Here is a 13,709-nt window from a genome sequence, read left to right on the forward strand (position 1 = left end):
ATTTAACCCTAGTGGAAGCTGCTCTTGGCAGGGGCAGGTTAGGATAAAACGGCAGGGGGCTTGGGATGAGATAATTTTACAGATTGTTTAGGTGGGACTTTTTAGCTCCTGTCCAATTGTCTATGCTTAAGTTTGAGCTGAAGTCCCCAAAGTCTTGTGAGGTGTCTTTTCACTAATTGATGAAACAAACTTCTAGGCTTTTTTCCTTTTAAAAGAGACAAAAGATAGTTTTGTCACTTCATCAACAAAGGCTTGGCAGGGCTTGGCAGAGCACAGTCCAGCCTAGTGTTGCCTCAGGTTTAGCTTTTATATTTTTCAGATTCTGTCCTGCTTTAGTGTGTGGGTCTGGGCTTCATGTTTGGGGATGGTAAACTCTTTCCACAGAACAGGTAGACAAAACAATTCCTTCTCTAGCTGGGGACCCAAGGACACTTGATCCAGATCTCAGGCCCAAAAGCATAAACAATGTGGGCTGAAGATAGAAAAACAAGAAGGATGGGACTGCATGAGGTAAAGCTGTAACTGGACAATTAACTCCAATATGCAAATGAAACAAAAATTATAAAAGTTTGAGACCTCATGACCTGTCATCCATTTTATGGCCATTTTGGGTTGTGCTGCCCAAGGTGGATCTATTTGAGACCTCTTAATAAATCCCTACTTTATTTATTCTTTAGGGATTCTCTGTTCTAGGCCAGCCTTCCCAAGGCAACACCAGGCTGGTTGGGTTCCTGCATCCCCAGATATCCTCCACACCCTGCATGCAGGACTTACCTCTGTAAGGCTGAGCAAGTGGTTGTTTAAGTGACCAGTGCCAGCCAAGTGTTTCCTCTGTGCCTCCAGAAAAGCAAGCCTATAGGAATGTGCCTTTTGTTTAAAGAGTGATAAAACTATCTTTTGTCTCTTTAAAAAGGGAAAAAAAAAAACCCCTAGTAGTTTGTTTCTTCAATTAGGTAAAAAGACGTCTCACAAGACTTTGGGGACTTCACCTCAAACTTAAGAATAACCAATTGGACAGGAGCTAAAAAGTCCTGCCTGAGCAATTTACTAGAAAAAAAAGAGAACAAATAAACGAATTGCTTTTGTGAGTTGTTTTACCAGGAGCAAAAACCTCTTGCACTTAGCTCAGTTTTTCTATGTAAAGAGTTTTGTTATTTTGTCTTTTAATAAAACTTTTCTGTTTCCAACACTGCCACAGGAGCCATCCTGCTGATTTTATGCTTTCTAATGTAGCTGAGCTATCTTGGGTGTGATATAGATCTCCAAGAACTTACGAGACCTGGCTCGAAGAGACCATATATCACAAGCCTGAGAACTTTTTGGGCTCACCATGATTCCCTGGAGCTCAGAGACTGGGGTATCCTGAGTGAAATGGACCCAGCCTCAAAGGCCCTACATGGTCCAGGGCACAGGTGTGCACAGGTGACATCCTGCAGAGGAGGGCTGATGGGATGAGGGGGGAAACTGTCCTTGGGAGCTGGCTGGAGCTAGCTTCTCCCTCTCACCCTGCAGGATGTGATTTGGCAAATGCACATTGCCCTGGGCAGACCGGCTGCTTCCTGGGGCAGGTGGGGACCTGGGGTCAGAGCTGACCCGGGACATGGTGCAGCTGGGGACCTGGGGACAGAGCTGAGCTGGAACACGGTGCAGGTGGGCACCTGAGGACAGAACTGAGCCAGGACAGGGTGCAGGTGAGGACCCGGGGACAGAGCTGACCTGGAGACAGAGCGGAGCTGGGACACGGTGCAGGTGAGGACCTGGGGACAGAACTGACCTGGGGACAGAGCTGAGCTGGGACACAGCACAGGTGGGGACTTGGAGACAGAGCTGGCCCAGGACACGGTGGGGATGTGGGGACAGAGATGACATGGTGCAGGTGAGGACCTGGGGACAGAGCTCAGCTGGGACATGGTGCAGGTGGGGACAGAGCTGAGCCAGGACACAGCACAGGTGGGGATCTGGTGACAGAGCTGACATGGTGCAGCTGGGGACCTGGGGACAGAGCTGAGTTGGGACACGGTGCAGGTGGGGACCTGGGGACAGAGCTGACCTCGGGCACGGGTGCTGCTCTGTCGCAGACAGTGGCCAGCCCGGGCAGCCTGTCCCACCCCCAGCCCAGCCCGTGGCACGCCAAGCACTCGCCCAGCTCCCCATGTGCTGGGTAAAGAGGGAACAGCTGCAGGGGCCCTCAGGAGCCGGGACAGCACCCAGAGCCAGGCCGGGATCTAAATTTAAACTCATGCTTTGTGTGTTTGTACATGCGAGTGCAGGCTCCAGCCCCCACTCCCCCAGCGCCTCCCCTGCTGCACAGAGGGGACAGAGCCAGAGGAGCTCCAGCTGGCTGGGACCTGGGGAAGGGGGGCTCCACTGCAGGCCAGGAGGGGAGCAGACAGCTAGGGGAGCAACATCATGGAGCCCTCTTCTCCCCAGGGTGATGTGAAGAAGAGGCAGCAAAAGGAGAAGTCCAAGAAGCCGGTACCACCCATAGCTCCTCGTCCACCCAGGGCTCTGTTCTGCCTCACCCTGGAGAACCCCCTGAGGAAGGCCTGCATCAGCATCGTGGAATGGAAGTATCCTGTGGCTGCAGGGGCTGCCAGGGGTGTGTGTGTGTGCCTGTGAGCGTGGTGGGCTGCTGGGGAGAGCGGGCAGCCTGTTCCAGCTTGTGCTGTCTCATCAGGCAGCGAGGCACCCAGGGAGCCCTGCAGGATGCATGGCAAAGGCAGTGGCTGTGCTGGCTGGGGAAAGCTGGGCTGGGGAGTGGGTCAGGCCTTGGGTGGGGTGGGACAGGGACAGGCAGGGACAGCCTGGGCCAGGGGACTGGAGGGAGTGAATGTGTTGTGTATGTTGTGTGCTGGGAGCAATGGGGGACAGACTGCTGAGAGGGGAGGGGGTTTGGTGTGGCAGGAGGGGCACAGAGCCTATCCAGGGGTGGGGATGGGGTCAGGCTGGGGACAATGTGATACTCTGGAGGTTTGGGGGTGGTAGCAAGACCCTGGTGAGTTGTTTGGGATGGCTCTTTGTGTGTATCACAATCTGATTCCACAGCTGTGCTCTGCCCTGATGGGGGGCCTCCCCCAAATCCTTGCTGACTCCATTGTCCTCTCAGCTCCCTTTCCTGGTAGTGCTGTCACAGGTGAAGGCTTTTTGTGGGTGATACTGTTCAGAGGGATAGTCTTTCTTTGTGTCTTTGGCTTAGTGTTGTAGTTTGGGTGTTACTTTTTGACCTTTTCACTGGGGCACTGCAGCTCAGAAATACCAAGATGTCATGTTTCTGCCATGCATCCAAGAACTAGAACTTTGCTCACCCATGTTTTATGTAAAGGAAGAGAATGGGAGATGAAATATTTCACTTTGATTTCAGCAAAACATTTGGGCTGTAGCAAAAATGATGGACTGGGGAACAGAATCGAGTTCTTCCATCACATCTTCTCTCATTTTAATTGCTGAACTTGATCTGAGTGCTCCTGGCTTGGCAGGATGATCCCACCCCTGGCCAGGCTTCACTCTGGGAGGTGGCTTGGTCACCTTAGGCTGGCTGTGTTGCTGTGGGGATACAAAACCATGCCCAGAGATGCTGCTTTGTCCAAAGCCCTGTTGGCAGGCACGAGGGCATGCTCACAGCTCTGGTGCTGCTGGAGGTTGAGACCTCATTCCTTTACTGCAAGGGGGCTCTCTGTCCTCCAGGAGTGGGAGCAGGGCCAAAATTGGGCAGTTCTCATTTTCTGTGCCTCTGGCAAGAGAAATGATGGCTCTGTGGGCACAGAAGGGAACTGTGCCTGTGTCCTAAATGGGCACTGAGAAAGGAGGAAACTTGTGTGAGTGCCTGAGTGGCAGGGGAGGTGTGGCATTCACATGCTCTGAACAGAGAGAGACATCATGCTCTCACAGGATTTTTCCTGGAGAAACGCAGAGAGAAATAGAGAAAATTCTTATCTCTATTCTCTGCTCCTATTGTTTTTACACATGTAAAATGTGTTAAGAAAATCGTTGACCTAAAGAGAATTAGTAATGAAATTCTACTACAGATTATTTTATTTCCTTAACCAATTAAAAAACCACTGTACCTGGCTGTCTAGAGAAGTAATGAGATTTTCCTTAAAATAAGTCTTTTATATAGTATAATATAACATAGAATAAAATCTCTTTAGTATAATATAGTATAATATAGTATAGTATAATATAATATAGTATAATATAGTATAATATAGTATAGTATAATATAGTATAATATAATATAATATAGTATAATATAATATAATATGACATAATATGACATAACATAACATAATATAACATATAAATATTCTGTTATATTTATTATATAATAAATATATTAAATATAATGTATTTAATATATTAATATTTTAATAAAACAATTATTCAACCTTCTAAATCAATATAATTACATACCAATAATTTCCTTACATCAGAGGCTCCCTAAATACTATAGGGAGGAGCAGGAAATAGGACTTACATCTTGCAGCATGCTCAGACACATCCTTTTTGCTGGGCCAGCACATGCCAGAGCAAGTGCTCAACACAGGGAGGGTCTTTCCTATCTCAGTGCTCTGGAGGGGGACTGTCACCATGATATTGTCTAAAAAATTCCTTTGCCAGGATTTCTTCTCCTAGGAAGATGAGAAGCCTCAGCTTCTCCATATTTTGCTCCTCTGGAATGTGGTCTGGAGATTGTTTATGCAAATATGTGAATTGTTTTTAATTAATGGCCAATCACGGCCAGCTGTGTCAGACTCTCTGAGTCACAGGTTTTTATTATTCATTCTTGTCTAGCCTTCTGATGTATCCTTTCTTTCTTTAGTATAGTTTTAGTATATAATTTCATATAATATAATATAATATAATATAATATAATATAATATAATATAAATCAGCATTCTGAGGACATGGAGTCAATTTCTCCTCTCTCACCTCATCCTGGGGACCTCACAACACCACAGGGGACACAGAGTGGGTGCCCCCCAGCAGGGTGGCATGTGCAGGTGGCTCTGACCTGTGCAGGACAAACGATCCAGGGAATCAGGTTTCTGCAGTGCCTGCCTGTATTTATACCCAGCTGCACCTGGCTGCCCTCACTCAGGGCTCAGGGTATGTGACAGGGTCGGGTCGTTCCAGTTCCTCTGGGTTATTATGGTCTGCAGGGCCATGCAGGCTGCCAAGGGGAGATTAGCTGTGGCCCTCTGGTGTGGGGGTACCTGGGTGTGGTATTTTCTGGGACCCTGTTGTTGGAAGGAATGATGCATCTGATTCCATGTTCTTAGAAGGCTAATTTATTATTTTATGATACTATATTATACAAAAGAATACTAAACTATACTAAAGAATACAAAAAGGATACAGACAGAAGGCTAAAAAGATAATAATGAAAATTCATGACTCTCTTCAGAGTCCAACACAGCTTGGCCCCAGTTTCCTAATGAGTCAAAAAAATTCACAGCAGAAACCAATGAAACAAGTACCTGTTGGATAAACAATCTCCAACCACATTCCAAAGCAGCAAAACACAGGAGAGGCAAATGAGATAATATTGTTTTCCTTTTTCTCTGAGGCTTCTCAGCTTCCCAGGAGAGAAATCCTGGGCAAAGGGATTTTTCCAGAAAATCTGACTGCCACACCTGGGCTGTTGGTTCTGTTTGGCAGTATGTGCTCCTGTTCCCTGGGCACAGCACTGCTGTGTGGCTGCTGCTGTCAGAGCACAAAGCTGAGCCACAGGGGTGGGCTGGGGTCTTTCTCAAGCAGTTGAAGGGTGGGGAGCATCACTCCACACAGCCCAGGGTGGGTGAAAGACTGACTTGAGGCAGAGGATGTTTTGTGCTGAAATTTGCTCACATCTCAAGAAGTATGTTTATTAGAACGAGGGAATTGAATGTTCTGCAGCTTACTGGATGTTGTGTGCAAGGCAGTCCAACAGCCTGATGGTTGTTGGGATGTGTCTCACTTTGTGACACCACCCTGGTGTTTCAGGTCATTCTGTAGCCAGGAGAACCTCAAGGCAGATGGGGGAGGATTTTGGGGACCCTGGAGGACCACAGAGGCCTAATTCCTGCTGCAAGGCAGATGTGGGGACCTTTGGATGCTGTGTGGTGGGAGCATACTGGACAGAAAGAAGTCAGATTGCAAGACAAGGAGATGAGGAGGATGCTGAGGCTCTGTGGCAGGAGGCAGAAACACTGTGCCCAGTTATCCACATGTCTGGTTTTGGTTCCCACTGCATTTCTGCCTCATAACTGTGCCAGAATCACAGGCAGCCAGTGGATTTCAGCTCCAGTTACAGGAGCTGCAGTGGAGGTCACCCTTCAAGGAGGGCTTGTCTTACCCTGCCCAAGCAGGCAGGGAAGCTCCAGGCCCTGGGCTCTGCCTCATTACCTGGACACAAAGGGGAACAGCTTTCCCAGCTGAGTTCAGTTTTTAAAGTGTCATCAGGTTGATGGATAGAAAGGTTCAGAAAAGGAAGCAAAGGCTGTGATGGGCACAGGACACACTGACAGCACTGAGGCTGCTGTGGATAGCACGGTGCCCCTTGCTCTGTCATACTGGGCTGGACCGTGGTGTGACCACCAGAGCCCAAGGCAGCCCTCAAGGGAGAATGCTGGGGGAAACAGATTGGGGATCCCTGGAGGGGAGAGCCTGGTTGCAAATGAGGCCCTGGAGACAGAGTTTGAGCTCTTTGGAGGCTTCAGGCAGGTCAGAGCTGAAGCTTGTCCAAGAGGGTTCAAGGCCCAGCAAAGCAGTGAGAGCAGCAGGAACCTGGGAGTGACCACGTGCCTGAACCAGGGTCTTCATGGGAAATAGTAAAGTCACCCCTTTCATTCTGAGGTGTTATAGGGCCCAAACAGTCCAGTTTCTATCTTGAAGGGGGTGGGACAGCCCTCAGGCTGTGCTCACTCCTGGAGACAGTCACAGCAGTACTGCCTGTCCTGGGACACCACGGCTGTGAGGACACTTGTGGGTGTTCTGCCACAGGAGCCCCTGGATGAGCTGCCCTGCCCCCAGATACCTTCAGCTGGGGCCATGGAGCCCCTCTGAGACCTGAGCAGCAGGATTCTCCCTCATGGATGCCAAGTGCAGAGGGAGCCAGGGCCTGCCTGCTCTGGGGGGGATGCTTGGGTTCATGTCATAGCAGAGACAGAGACAAAACAAAGCAACGCTCCATTTTCATAAGGCTTCAAACTGTTTTTACTCTAGCATGCATGCTTTTTATACATTCTTACAAAATCCATAAGTTTACTCACGAGAGACAAACAAAGTGCTCATTGGAACAGGCAGTTGCAGGTTTTTCTTATTTATCCTTCTTTCTTGGTTTCTGTGGTAGAAAATTCTTTCAGGGGTAAACATCGATCCTCTTCTCAAACTTCCCTCTGGCTCACAGAAGTTGCTGTAAAACCTCTTCCACAGGTTCAGTGCCTACATTCTGCAAAAGGCTCCTGGCCCTTCAGGGTGGTTCACTGAAGGATGAGGAGGGGGAAGCTGCCAGCTCTCCCATCCCTTTGTCCTGTGACAAAGCTGACCTCAATGTCCTGGCCCTGCAGCCCCAAGGATGTGCTGAGGCTGAGCTCTGGCTGCTCTCTCTGTGCTCTACCCCCATGGTGGGGTTGGTTCTCCACACCAGGCAGGCATCACCTTCAATACTTGTTTTTGGTGTGCTGAAGGCTGTGTTTTTGGTAAACAGTCAGGCCTTGATGGGTTTGCCTACTTCCTTTTACAGGTTTTAATCTTTCTTAATGGATACTCCTCTGCTGGGTTAACAAGATATTTAATACTCTGCTTGTTTGATTTGTTGTATGTTGGTGATTTGTTAATAATGTACAGATGTAAGCTTGCTTCATAGAGGGAGGACCTGGTTACTCATTCTAGCATTAATTCTCCTATTTAAATATAGGTTAGCCTGTTAATGGGGAGGGAGTCATAAAGTTCTTATATTTTTGTAGTGTAGAGCTCTAACACACTCTTTGTTGATGGCTGCTTGAGCCCCACAGAATAACTGGGAAATCAATATTTATCTCCTCGTAGAGATTGTATTCTTTTTCGAAGGAGCTGTATCCCCTTTAAATAGGACAGGACAGGGGTGGGGTTATTGTGCTTTTTCTTTCCTGTCTGCACTCCTTAACACTTCCTCTTAGACCCTTCGAGATCATCATCCTCCTCACCATCTTTGCCAACTGTGTTGCTCTGGCCATCTATCTGCCCATGCCCGAGGATGACACCAACATTGCCAACTCCAGCCTGGTAAGGAGCCCCTGGAGTCCTTCCTGCAGTCCTGAGGGCTCTCTGGGGCTGGTGGCTTGGGGTGACACGGCTGCAAGGTGGCACGAGCTGCTCTGGGGCCATCTGCTGCCCCAGGGGGAGTCAGGCAGTGCAGGTCCAGCAAAGCTGCTGCAGTCAATGGCAGGCAGGGGTGGGGAGAAGTGACTGCAAAATGGGTTTTCAGAGGGGCTGAAAGCACATCTGGGTAGAGATCAAAGGCAGCAGGTTGTGTGTGGAGTAGACATGAAGGAAGAATTGATGCCAATGAAGGAAAAAATTTCCTCTGATTTTTTTATCACACTTTCAAAAAAAACCATCCTGTTCCAGAAAGGGTCAAGTAGTTTGTTGCAGCATTTTGGAATAAATTTTTCTGACCTTTTCTTTCAAAACTCTATTTTAATTTTGTTATTTTTATTTAAGAGGGGAAAAAACCTGTTTCTGTTAGGCAGAAAGGTTACTCCTTTCCAATCATTATTCCATATTCTTCCACAGCTGCTCTAGTTTTCCTGGAATATGATGTTTTGATGTGTCCCAGATCAACAACTTACACTATTTTTAGATTGCCACACCTTTCTACTCTTCAGATCCCTGCTGTGATTCAATCCACATAGATTTCCACTGAGACTGAGTATAATGACTGAATTAAACCATCTAAATCTCCCTTTTAATGAAATGGGGTTCCAGGACACTTCAGGGTGAATGCCCATGGAGGGTTAGATGCTGGGGTGTTCCTTCAGCCTCCTGGCTGGTCTGACCAGCCTCCCTGACCCCTTGGGCTGGTTTGGGGGGCACAGCACCTTTGGGAGGTGCTGTTACCTCAGGGGAGAGGAAAAAGGGGCAAAGCAAGGCTGGGGCAGGCTGACCATGGGGACAGAGGGGATGGAAATTCCCTCTGGGAGAGGGCTTGGGACAGAGCTGGGGCAAGCCCAGGTGTGTGTGGGGATAAGGGGTGTGTGGGTGATCAGAGGGGCTGATGCTGCCCCAGGAGCTTTCCCATGAGCAGGGACCGAGTGATGTAAATTCATTGTATAAATGAAATTCCATCTATTTTTATTTCTTGTCCATTGGATTATTTATGCTATACCCTACTGAGGGATGTTTCAGCCTGTTGCCACAGCAATAGGTGTCAAGAGCCAGGTAGCCCCAGGCTGCTGTTCTTTCGTTCCTGCTTGCTGTCCCTTTGTCACCATGTTCTGATGGCTTTGTAGGAGCAATGCCAGCTGACAATTTAGCCAGGCACCATCACCTGGGACATCAGGCTATGCTCAGCACAGGCCTGCTGCTGGAACCCTGGATGCTGAGAATTTCAGACTTTCAGAATTCCAGACTTTCTGTGCTGACAGGCACTGACCCCCAGGAGAACACTGCATTGACCTGAGGCCGTGGAGAAGCTTCCAGAATGGAATGACAGAACTGGGATTGTGGGTGTGGAGTTTGAATAGAGGTGTGTGATATCACAGGGTGGGAAACGTAGAGTTTAAGGTTTTAGAATACAGTAATATAGATAAAGCAAGATGGAGGTTTTAGGGCAGAGGCTGCTCCTTCTTCACCTTCTTCTGCATGGGTTTGGGTGGTTTTGTGTAATTGGATAAAAATTCTGCATTGCAGGGCATGGGTGGTTGGTTATTGGGTTAAAAGTAAAAATAATTTAGGTGTCATTTCTTAATTGGACAGTTTATCCTTAAAAGGCCTTGTAGAGAGAGATGGGGCTCCATTTTTAGTTTGCAAGAGTGAAGTGCTGCAGAACTCAGGGTTTGTGAGACTGTGACAGAGATAAGAACTGATAAACATCTGAGTCCCAACAAGAAATACCATCTCACACATTTAATCCTGACCTTGGCAGAAAAAAAGAAGCAAAGAATCCTCAGCCTGCAGGTAGTGAAGAAAGGCTTGTGGAGGCATTTTCCTGCAGCAGAGAGGTGCTGTGATGTGTTTAATCTCTCCTTGTCCCTTTTCTGTGTCTTCATTGTCCAATCCTCTCTGGAGAAAGTTGATTTATAAAAATATTTTGAAATTATTGAGAAGGCAAAATGAGGGGAAACTGAGTCAGGGCAGTGAGGACCTTGCCCCACATTGTTTGTGTGTGGGAATTGGAAAACCAGAAACTTCCACAGACACTGAAGGGCTTGATTTGCAGCCTTGGGAGAAGCTTGGATTGATGCAAAAATACAATACACGGACATTAGGTAGAAAAATCATAAACTTATGTTTCTATAGTTGTAAGTAAGCATATGCCTTAAGTGAGAAACGGTATTGATATGATGGTGAAGAGTTTATAGTGTAGTAATAAAATAGTATGGAGTAGGCTGGGAGTTTAGAAGTTATAACAGAAGCATATGTGTACATGTGAGATAGAGGCCACTGGATAGAAGTATCCACAGTGCAGTAGAATTAAGTAAAGGTGGTAGGTTAGAAAAGCAAAATAAACCCTGTAACAACTGTCCATTGGTTTAAAAAGTTCTGTATTGCCTTGTAACAAAGAAACTTGTGATTGCTCTTGAGCTATGGCTGGCAGCTTGCTCTAAAATCTCACAGCCTCTGAGACTGATGTTTATCTGAGCAATAAATCATTCTTAGCCCCAAAACAGTCCCATCCCTCCATCAAAAGCAGTGACAGTGATATTGGGGAGGCAGGACTGAGGTTCCCTCTGGTCAGGGCTCAGTGCTGAGGGTGTGCAGGGCCTGCCCAGCCCCGGCCTCCTCAGGACAGCCCAGAGCAGGAACAGCCACTCTAAAAAGCTTTAAAGCTGAGAGCTCCACAAGTGATGCCTTGTGGGGCTCCCTAAAAACAGAGGGTGGAAAAAATTAGGAGAATGAAAAGCAGGTATATTTATTGAAGGGCCTTCAGGTACATTTTGGGCAGAGGAAACCCCTCAGGGGCTGCACCCAAAATGGAGATGGATTTTCACACTTTTATAAGTTTGGGCCATTTGCATGTTGGAGGTTAATGTGCTAATTACAGCTTCAGGTAATGAAGTTATTTACCCCAAGTTTGCTCCCACAACTCAATTTTGTTCAATTTCTTGGAGCCTGAGGCAGTGAGGTGTCCTTGATTGCCAGGCCTGGAGGGGAATTGTTATGTCTGCCCAAAATGGGAAAAAAACTCTATAAGGAGTTTGGAGTTATACACCAAAGAATTACAGGACTACAAATAGATGAAAAACATAAAAGCTAAAATCCTAAGACATCACAAGAAGAATCTCAGGAGGAGAGGATTCCTAGGAGAGTTCTGCTGCCGCTGCCTTCATCCAAGACTGGAAAACTGCAGAGCAGCCACACTCTGAGTTTCCAGCCAGGGAAGAGTTGCAGTCAGAGTCTACACTAGGTAAACTTAGAATTAGTCCCATAAAAGCTTGGTTAATCAGATCTCATTTATGGGGGGGTGAAAAAATGAAATACCATAAAAATGAAAATAATGAAATAACTATAACCGCTGAAAATAATGAAATAACCATAACCATTGAAAATAATGAAATAATCATAACCTTATTATTTTCTAAGAATCCATTTTGCTCTGTCCTGGTAGAAGTACAGTTGTTTCATTTTAACACATTTCATTATTACTCTTTCTATATTAGATTTCTTTTGATCCAGAAGGGTTTTTAAAATCCTGTTTGTATCTGATTTTGTCTTTTTCTAATGGAATCACAACATTTTCTTCAACCCTGATGAAATTATTTTGCCTTTTCAACTTGTTCAATAATTCACAGCATTTATTTTCACTTTTACTTGAGTTTCCAGAGTTTCAAATCCCACTGTTTTCCACTGGAAATCTTACTCCAGGAGCAAGCAAATTCAGAATGTGTTTAACAAGGCAGGTTATTCACAGGGATTCACCCAAAAAAATACAGATGGCTGTGTGTGACCTGGTTGCCTGACCTCTGTTGGTGAGCAGTGAGGAAATAAAGTCAAATTTAGAGTACAGTTCATCTCCAGGGCAGCTGAGCCATTTCTGCAGCCCTGGTGGGTGGTGTTTGACATGCTGCACACACTGAAATACCTGGTTTTCATAGAAACATAGAATTATGACATGGTTTGGGTGAGGAGGCTCATTCTATCCCCTCTCATGGCCAGGGACACCTTCCTAATATTTAAATGTACTTTTTGTCAATTTAAAGTCAACTCTCTTTTCAGTTTTAGTGGGACTCAAGAGTGACAGCTTGGAGGGAGGCCACTCTGTCAGAGCACCCAAAAGAGGCTGTCCTCAGCCCTATGGGCTTTTTAGGAATTTCAGGTAGGACATGGGAGTCCTAGGGAATGGGGGACAGAGCTGGAGCTCAAACTGTCAAGAAGACAATTTAGGTAGCACAGATGTGCTACTTATTTAAGTATTTAAGTATTTAATTTAAGTAGCCCTGTGTGCAGGCACGCTGCTGGAGTCACACATTGACTTATTTTTGGGGTTCCCTGTGGCAGGAAGGAAATGATGAACCTGACTCCATGTCCTTAGAAGGCCAATTTATTATTTTATGTACTTATATTATATTAAAGAATGCTATACTAAAACTATACTAAAGAATAGAGAAATTTTGCTTACAGAAGGCTTAACAAGATACTAATTAAAACTTGTGACTGCTTCCAGAGTTCCAACACAGCTGATGGTGATTGGTCATTAAGTAAAAGCAGATCACATAAAAACAATCAAACACACACCTGTTGGATAAACAATTTCCAACCACATTCCAAAGCAGCAAACACAGGAGAAGCAATCAGATAATTATTGTTTTCATTTTTTCTGAGGCTTCACAGCTTCCCAGGAGAAGGAATCCTGGCAAAAGAATTTTTCCAGAGAATATGACAGTGACACACATAATGGCTTTAGGGATTTTAGGTAGCATGAATGTTTGATGGCAAGGAGTGTGCTTCTGAAAACCCCATTTTGGGTTGTATCTCAGCCCTGGGCTTGGGGAATTTCTGTGTTTCCAAAGCCTGGACAAAGCCTCAGGTACAATTCAGTGACAAGAATGTGGATGTGTGATGCAGTTGTAGGGAGTCCCAGCTGTAATTAACTGTAATTAGCTGTGAGTGCTGTGTGATGTCTGTCACCCAGGGCTCTGCTATCTCAGGAGCACTGGAGCAGCTGTTTTTGGGCAGCTGAGTGGTGTCCCACAGTCCCTGAGCAGGGTTTGCTGTCCATTCCTGGTTTTCAGGAGTTACTGGGCTCTGTGCCTGGCGGTTGGCATGGAGCAGAGTCATGATTGCATGTGGCTTTCCTAGAGCTTGGGGTCACCCTGGATCTCCTGGAGTCTTCCAGGAGCTGTGGCAATGGACAACACTCCTGCATGTCTGCATGCACAGACTCAATAAAACTGCAGAAACTGCTGCTGCTCTGGTACTGGCACTGGGAGGGGTGCACATGCAGCTGTGTGAGCTGCCCCTGCCTCCCTGTCTTGGTTTGTAAAGCCAGGTGTCTGCTAAGGAAGGTAGGAGCCTGCCTTGAAATGGAA

General features: G+C 46.6%; 1 protein-coding gene across 1 annotated transcript in view; it reads left to right on the plus strand.

Annotated features, from left to right (window-relative positions):
* The first annotated feature begins 2,305 nt into the window (after window positions 1–2,305).
* CACNA1S (calcium voltage-gated channel subunit alpha1 S) overlaps window positions 2,306–13,709 on the plus strand; it is a 61,818-nt gene continuing 50,414 nt past the window's right edge. The window contains exons 1-2 of the mRNA XM_059487800.1: window positions 2,306–2,570; window positions 8,139–8,244. Of these exons, the coding sequence (XP_059343783.1) occupies window positions 2,410–2,570; window positions 8,139–8,244 (267 nt within the window). The 5' untranslated portion in view covers window positions 2,306–2,409. The remainder of the gene's footprint in view (window positions 2,571–8,138; window positions 8,245–13,709) is intronic.

The sequence above is a fragment of the Ammospiza nelsoni genome, chromosome 23 (assembly GCF_027579445.1).
Source record: "Ammospiza nelsoni isolate bAmmNel1 chromosome 23, bAmmNel1.pri, whole genome shotgun sequence".
In the NCBI taxonomy this organism is placed as follows: Eukaryota; Metazoa; Chordata; class Aves; order Passeriformes; family Passerellidae; genus Ammospiza; species Ammospiza nelsoni.